Source organism: Pecten maximus, chromosome 17 (assembly GCF_902652985.1).
Source record: "Pecten maximus chromosome 17, xPecMax1.1, whole genome shotgun sequence".
Taxonomy (NCBI): domain Eukaryota; kingdom Metazoa; phylum Mollusca; class Bivalvia; order Pectinida; family Pectinidae; genus Pecten; species Pecten maximus.
In genome coordinates, this window is record NC_047031.1 from 24,568,072 (window position 1) to 24,576,754 (window position 8,683).

General features: G+C 35.1%; 1 protein-coding gene across 1 annotated transcript; it reads right to left on the reverse strand.

Annotated features, from left to right (window-relative positions):
- Positions 1–607: 607 nt before the first annotated feature.
- LOC117315240 lies at positions 608–5,334 on the reverse strand. Its single transcript, XM_033869387.1, has 4 exons — positions 5,229–5,334; positions 3,473–3,609; positions 2,851–2,937; positions 608–723 (listed from the first exon to the last, which is right to left on the reverse strand). The coding sequence occupies exons 1-4, from the start codon at positions 5,303–5,305 to the stop codon at positions 608–610; spliced, it is 417 nt and encodes a 138-aa protein (XP_033725278.1). The 5' UTR covers positions 5,306–5,334.
- Positions 5,335–8,683: the final 3,349 nt, after the last annotated feature.

Sequence of the window (8,683 nt, forward strand, 5' to 3'; positions counted from 1 at the left end):
GACTCCGAATATGTGAGCCTGCCAAAACAAAACGTAAAAAGGAAAAACCCGAGTTGGAAATGATTCGTTGGAACTAAGCGAGAGAAGAAAAGTGAATAGACTCTAATTCCGATTTTGTCGAACGTCTATTTGATTGCTTGCTAGCTTTTGAACATTGTCAAATGCACCGATCTAAAATATTTAGTTTTCTGTTTCTTTCTTTTGTACAGTTATTACTTGAATATTATGTTAATGTTAAAATGAAAACATTATTTGGTCAATTTTACGTATTCCCGATATCTAAACAACGGCCATGTCTGACGTAATTAGCAGTGCACGTTGTTATTACCTCGTTCCCGGCTCCGTGACAAATCTCGCGATACATGAATGCAGCGAGTTATTTCTATACACTGATGTCTCAAGGACTACCCGGTAAAGCGTCTAGGCCAGTGGCCATTTTAATGTTAAGAGAGCGTGAATGAGCATCTTTGGATTTTCATTAATACATATGTGCAACTAAAATTTAAAGTTATATGGGAGTATGTGGCTTTAATATTGAGGTATATGTTTTTGGGAAAATACTTATTTCAGTATGGTACCATACAAATATAATGTACTGGTCATTGTCTTACCCATAGTTCAATCTGCCAACCGCTGCGAAGTCTTTAGGGAACGGAATAACAAACCCAAGTTTGAACGAATACAATGTCTTTGGTCTAAAGCAATCTGCCGTAGCAGCAATACCTGTAACAAATACAAAACATTTTTTTAATTATATTCATCAAAATAGTCGGATAGGAAGTGACTGATGAGTGCAATAGTTTCATACAGTTTTGTGAAGTTTGCATAATCGTTATCACGTACCGACACCTGCGCTGTATCAATAGTGTACAGCTTTAGGCTATTGATACAGGTGAATTAATTGTGTTCAAGTAAACAATATAAACAATACTATTTCGATTCATTTTGTTGATGGGATTAACATAGACATCATGTACGCTTTACGCTACCATGAAGTGAAAGCGAAACTTTCTGTATTGATGACGATGATGATGACCTAGAAACATGCGTTGCTGATCACGAGGCCTGTGAATGCCTTGAGAAATAAAAATCATTTGTTCAAAACCAAAATGGCAATTCGTTAAAACCGGGTTTGACTGTATGTCAATAGATTATGGAACAGCCGAATTGGTAACTAACTCTAAACAAGAAATATCTTTAAAAAATATAAACGGCATAGTTTTAATGCTGGTGGTTATAAACGAACTAATGCGTTTCCGCACGGATAACAAAATTAGATCAGTTTGAATCATTTTTGGTAATAATAAGACTGCTTTTGAAGCAGGAATATATATCCACTTATTTAGCTTGCATTCAATCTTAACTTTTAACTGCATATCTGCATTTTGCATTTACCGCTACATTGACCAATCACATCTTGACCAGTAACGCCACCTGTCGCGTGTATATGCAAGAGGGGTTGTTGTTCCAGTATCAACATCCCGCATGTATATATATATGTTCATTTTGACAACTGTTATGCTACGATGTACTTTATCTTTTTTAAACTTGGAAAAAACAGACATATTTTTGCATTTCTAATGTCATTCTCTCCGATTTCAATTCTTAGCTCACCTGCCAAAAGGTCAACTGAGCTGATGCCGTGGTGCGTCCTTCTGTCCGGCCGTCTAGCGTCGACTTTTTTCATTTAAACAACTTCTTCTCAATAACCAAGAGTCACAGGGACTTGATATTGGGCCTGTAGCATGCTTGTGTGAGGGCTACCAAATTTGTTCAAATAATGACCTCGACATCCATTCAAGATCACATGGGTCAAATGGGCTAACTTCTCGATAACCAGGAGGCCCAGAGACGTCATATTGGGCCTGTAGCATGCTTGTGAGGGCTACCAAGTTTGTTCAAATGAATGACCTTGACATCCATTCAAGGTCACATGAATCAAACAGGATATAATCTTCAAACATCTTCTAAATAACCAAGAGGGCCAGGGACTTGATATTGGGCCTGTAGCATGCTGGTGTAAAGGGCTACCAAGTTTGTTCAAATGAATGACTTGACCTTCATTCTAGGTCACATGGGTCAAATAAGCGACATGTATAAACAACTTCTCAGTAACTAAGAGGCACAGGGACTTGATATTGGGCCTTTCACATGCTGATATTTGAATAAAGAGGTAATCCGCATAGTATCCGTAGAAATGATCTCGATCAACTTGCAGTAGAGCCAGTCATGAACTACATCAATGCTCTATTGAATGTGCTTGCCTTGCGTATGCGTACTATTGATGCGTACCAAGTGAATTTGCAATGGCCAAGGGGCCATAACTCCAGCACAAAAAATGAATTTTGACACGGTGTTAAAACTGGAAACATAATATGATATGATAAAGCCGCACCTCAAGTAACATATTGGTATGGCAAGTGGTAGCGAAAAAAAATCCGAAACTATTAAGAGAACTCCTTATGTGCAAAAGGCAATAACTCAAAAAAGTGGAATATTGACACAGGGATCGAGCTTTAAATAATTGTGGCAGATATACATGCTAAGTAACAAATTGATGTTGCAGGTGGTAGGGAAAAAAAGTCCGGAAAACAAATGTGACAGACGCCGACGCCGACGGACAAGTTGATCCAAAAGTATCCCACGTGCTTCGCATGTGGCAAAGTATGGTAGTATTGCAACCACTATATTTTGTATCGTTGAATTTTATAGTTACACTTTTCAATGATTTCGCTTTCGTTTTATTTATGTTCTCTTATTATTATTCATATTTTTGAAATATAAGGTAAAAGTCTAAAAATAAATCATTTCAATTATACTGCAGATGCTATTGCGTACCAAATTACTCACCTTTTAGTTCACAGCAGATTATTCGCTCACTGCCCATCAGCACAAAGTCGGGAGGACACTTCAGTGATTGTGTTGGATCGGCTTCCTCTGTCGTAAAAACACAGTCGTTTTAAAACTTTTTCTGCATAAATAGTAGGTACATAGCCTTTATATTAGTAAACGGTGCAGATGTAGAAGGCAACAATATTACACATTATCTGTAGTCAGTACAAACAGATCAAGTGTTATAATTGTGACAAAACAATTATTTGGCTGGTTAGGAAAAAGGAGGTGGTTGGTTTTGTGACCATTTATCTTGCATATTTTATATTTTATTAATACCTGTCGTAGGTTTTCTTAGCAACAGTGAAATTGGAAATTCGCTAAGAGAAAATTGCTGGGTACACGACCAATTACTGGATTGTCCAATTGATAATATCCAAAGCATTCAATTTAACATAGTTTATTGCAAACAGTACTAATTGCAAAATAAACATCCTTGCCAAATGAATTGAAGGAAATCCTGAATCATTCCTGCAAAGGTATTGCTATTACTATCTTAGGTATTGCTATTACTATTTTATATCATAAAACTATCGTATTTGACGGCTGGGAATACAGCGCTTACTATAATATCACTCACCTAAAATTACACATTTACCAATAGGCGCAGGTGCCTTCCTACACGAGAACAGGAACTTTCCTATGGCGGGATCAAATACAGCACTGGCGGGGATCGTATTTTCTGGACAGTTTTCAAAAATGTTTCGTTTCGGTTTTCTGAATCGAGAAAGAAAGCAGCAAATGCGTCAATCGAAAATGATATTAGTTAATGACAAATTGATATATTCATTAAAATGTCCTTTGTGATTTAACTCTAAAAGCTTCATGTACTCTGTGGATAGGAATAGTACTTAAATGATGTTATCTATTGATAGAACGTTCAATAATACTTAACCAAACCACAAACAAATGCAAATTACCGAAATACCTAATAGGTCGCCCAAAAGCGTTACAAAAAGATCTATTAAACTATCTGTGAAATAAGATATCTTGGCAAGATTTTGTTAATTTGAACTAGATTTGTATCACGAGGGATAATTAATACCCCGTAGGTTTTCTTCAGGGACTTGGTTCAGATGAAATGTATGAGACCTTGTATGCACAACTCCATGTCGTACTGATCATAAATGTAACGTTTCGCAATAGTTCCGGCTTACCACAAGGAGACTTTAAAAACACGAAAATACCACAGCCTCCCAAAACACACATACGCACTCACCACACGCATGCATGTCGCTTGCACGAGAGGCCGTCCTTAAATGACTTTAGCTGTTAAAAAGACGTTAAACAAAATCAACCAAAGCAAACCAAATGTAAAATTTCGGGTTAGTGATTTGGTTGAAGTTGACCGGACAAGCCTAAACCAATTAAAAGCTGGCGGCCGTTTTATATTTTGCATCTTTTTTGTATGCACAGCTACATGCCATACCTGTCATCAATACAAAGTTTCGTTAAAATCCGGTTTGTACTCGAGTAAGTGTCAAGCCACAAACCAAACAGAAGTCGGTGGCCAGTTTGAAAAAACGCATTATGGTAAAAAAAATCGGGATGCACAACTATGTTATACTGATTTTGCATACCAACTTTTGTTGAAATAGGAACAGCACTTTAGTAGATTACGGGACGACGGATGGGCAGACAGGCGGATTTCGGTATACCATTCATAACTTCGTTACGGGGGTAGGGGTAAAATAATAAATCTTCCTGACAATTGTATTTCTGATCGACAATCATTCTTTGTGACATCATCCAACTGTCGGTATACTGTGGGAACAAACGTTTTACTCCTTTTTGCCTACGTGTTGTTTTCATACAAGTCTGATGATATAGAAGAGATTACGAGAGCAGGCAGATACAATGTTCTTCAATGATACATAAAAATGTACCAAAGATGTGTAACCTTGAAATAATCAAACTGCATATTATATTAAATGGTAATAAGATATTTTCGTTAAAATGATGCTTACGTTTATTAGTGTTCAATAGCCTATCAAAAGGATTGAGAAAACTTAATAATATCACATGGTTACAATCCCTTTTAAATTTCAAATACATTGTATATCAGTTTGTCAGAAGGTCACCGTTTCAGTTTAGATATTTAAGTAGGCAATTTTAAATGGCGTTCAGGAAAATGTATCTAAATCTGATTATAAATAAACTGATTATTAACGAAATTAGTCAAACATGAAAGATTATCATTTCCGAACAAGATGAATATACTAAAATAATCATTTATCTTTTTGTTAAAATGTTATCAAAAGTATAAATAAGAATAAATAAACCTGAATACTTTTGTAACGACAAACTCCCTCGCTTCTCCATTCTCTTGTACTTACACATGAGCCGCCGTGGAGCTGCCAAAGGCAACAACTATTGCCACCAGAAGATAAACACACATCGCATGACACGCCATGATAATGCTCTGTTGCAAATACAGGCAAACCAGCCGTTTTATTGCAGGAGCTCATAATGTATGCACATGACAAATTCCTTTGATATGCACGCAAAAACCTGCAGGTTGTACCTGCTGTTAACATGATTACTATAGGGCGACTTAATTAGGGATATTGTTTTTGTCTTTCCCGAACAGCTTTTTATCACTTTGTCTTAATTAACACTGTCTCACTATAAGCTATGGGCCTTCATTTGAACGTTCATCCCTGTGAGTAAGGCGTTGGTTTCTGTCCCCTGAGAGAAAAAACCCAGTAAATATCGGTAGAAATCACTCCTGGTTAGGACTCGTCTGTTTTTCATTGGGAAGACTGATTCGCCCGTTGTGGTTTGGTTTAATGTTGTTAAACGTGATATTAGACATTTCGCCTTCGACACCAACTCAGACACGGCCGACATGAAGGGTCGTTTAAAAAGTCTAAAGTATTTTTTCTGTATTTTCGTTTTAACACTCCTTATTTTGGTTTGGTTTAGTATTGTTGAACGTCCTATCATTAAAGGTCATTTAAAAAAAAAAAGCAGCATCTCTAAGGTAGTGAGTAGTTGAACAAAGAGATCCTTTCACCAGTAAATCAAATTGGGCATGGGATAATGCGAATTGAGAAACCAAGATTGCTAAACCAAGCGTAGCACACGTAAGTGAATGTGCAGAATGTCCTGTATGTAATAAAGCAGTTGAGACATGTCCCGTGAAAAAGAGAGAAAAGAGGCGGCTTAAAAACCCTGGTCTGCTAAAGGCATCGTCTGTAAATAATACCGAGTTTGGCACCAAGGTCTTCTTCAAAAACTGAAAAATTATGGAATTGATGGTAATTTACTTGACTGGATTCAAAGTTATCTTACAGATAGATTACAAAGAGTTAGCACTGAAGGTTATTTCTCTCAATTCAGGGTTATTAATGCAGGGGTTCCTCAGGGATCTGTTCTTGGCCCACTTCTCTTTCTTCTTTACATAAATGATATCACAGAAAATGTTAATACTAATATTAAGCTTTTTGCAGATGACACTTCCCTTTACATAATTATTGATGAAAACCCCGCTCAAGCTGCACAAGCACTAACCTCTGACCTTACTAATATTAGTGAATGGGCAAACATATGGGACATCAAATTTAACCCCAATAAAACTAAATCAGTCATATTTTCAAGGAAACAAGACACAAATCACCCAACATTAACTTTTCAAAACAGCCAGATTACTGACACTACATCACATACACACCTAGGGCTTACCCTTAAAGATGATGCATCATGGAGACAACATATTCAGAACATATATGAAAAAGCATACAGCAGACTTAACATTCTTCGATACATAAAAACAAAAGTCAATCGAAAAACATTAATTAAAATTTACACTGCTTTTATTAGGCCAATATTAGAATACGCTGACATTGTTTGGGATAACTGCACACAACAATCTGCCGATCTTCTGGAATCAATACAATTAGAAGCAGCAAGAATCATCACAGGCCTTCGCTCTGGCACTTCACATATTAAACTGTATACGGAACTTGGTTGGGGAACTCTGGCTGCCAGAAGAATGAAACATAAACATATTATGATGTATAAACTTATGCATGGACTCGCACCGCAATATTTACAAGATATATTGATTCCATTTACTAACAATCCTAACGATAATACTTATCCTCTCCGACACATCAGACTTTTTAACCCACCTTTATGCAGAACTAATAGCTACTTTGATAGTTTCTTCCCGTCTATGTGCCGCACAGCTAACAATACAGATACTAACTACTCTGATTATCCCTCACTTGCAAGCTTTAAACATAAACTAAATAATAATAACACATTGGAAATTGAATCTGTTAAAATCTTTAAAACTGAAGGAAACAGAAGGGCGAACATAATTTTAACTCAGCTTAGAAATTATTGCAGTGATCTAAATTTTGATTTAAACCAGGACCATTTAACAGACAATCCTTCATGTAATTGTTCAGATGACCATGAAACAGTTTCTCATTTTTTTCTAGATTGTCCTCTACATAATCACTTGCGGATAAATTTGTTTACTTCCCTCAATAATTTTAATATTGACCATAACCATATTTGTATTAACATTATTTTAAATGGATGTCCTAGTTGTGATGGAAATATTAACAGAGTAATACTTAATGATGTCCAAAATTTTATAGGAAAATCTCATCGTTTTAACTTATATAAGATCTAGAAAGCCATCATACTGTTCATCTTGAAAAAATACTACTTCTTAATGAAATTAATAATTTTTAATGTAAGTTAAATATCATATATATATATATATATATATGAACCCAGTTGAACATAGCTGATATTTATTTATGTATTAAAATATACTTGCATTGATTTTAGTTCCTGTTTTCTATATATTAAATCAGTGTGTGAATAAAGTCATTAACTACAGTATTATTAAAATTACATAAATTATATGCATAAAAAATTCCTATACAGCTCAGGTGGTGATGACCTGTGCAATATAGGCACATGGACTTTTGGTCTAGCCACCTGTTACTGTCTCTATATTAATTAACTTTGATGTCTACAATTGTTTATTTATTTCCTTCGGAACTGAATCACTGTTATATTTGTTTATATTGATATTAAAGTGTGTATGTGTGTGTGCAAGTGCTTTATGTAACATATTCTGTGTTTATCTTGTGTTGAAAAATAGTTACTTCCCTTAATTCCTTTGTTTATATTATGTATTTCATTTCAAAATATTTAGACCAATTAATTTAAAAGATTATAATTGATTCGATCACTCAATCCACCATGGAAAGAATTTATATAGGCTTGCCTGTTATTCGATCCAATTGATATTAACATCATGTCAATAAAATTTGTTGAAATGAAATAATACAGAATAATATGTATGCCATATGTATTTTACTTCTAGTGAAAGTATACAGGTTTTGATAAATATTAGATATTTGTAATGTTATCAGATGAGTATAAACCAAGCTTAAGTATTCAATTTTTCTTTTCTACTTGAATTTTTTAATTTTAATGGAAGGCTTTGAGTTGTGGAAGATATTTATCTGTCATCAGGATTGATAAAGATAACTTATATTTCATTTGAGACTATATATCTTATAAGCTCACCTGGTCCGACGGAGATTGTGCCATGCCATGGCGTCTGTCCGTCCGTTACCAATTTAACAAGAATGTCTTCTTTAGAACTGATTAAAATCTAGTCTTGTTTTACAGGACGAATCATTAAGTGCTTGAAATTCAAAAAAGCTTCAAATTGTTGGGCTTTCTAATAGAAATTAAACAAATGAAAGACAAAAATTTGATTTCCTATATAAACTAAAGTTTACACCCTCCTAAGAGGCTA

What these genes read in the sequence shown, in the direction of transcription:
- LOC117315240 (XM_033869387.1), bottom strand. Translation starts at nt 5,305, where the DNA reads ATGGCGTGTCATGCGATGTGTGTTTATCTTCTGGTGGCAATAGTTGTT. An exon ending in TGGTAAATGTGTAATTTTAG is followed by an intron (nt 2,938 to 3,472) that starts GTGAGTGATATT and finishes TTTTTACGACAG; the next exon opens with AGGAAGCCGATCCAACACAA. An exon ending in AATCTGCTGTGAACTAAAAG is followed by an intron (nt 724 to 2,850) that starts GTGAGTAATTTG and finishes TATTTGTTACAG; the next exon opens with GTATTGCTGCTACGGCAGAT.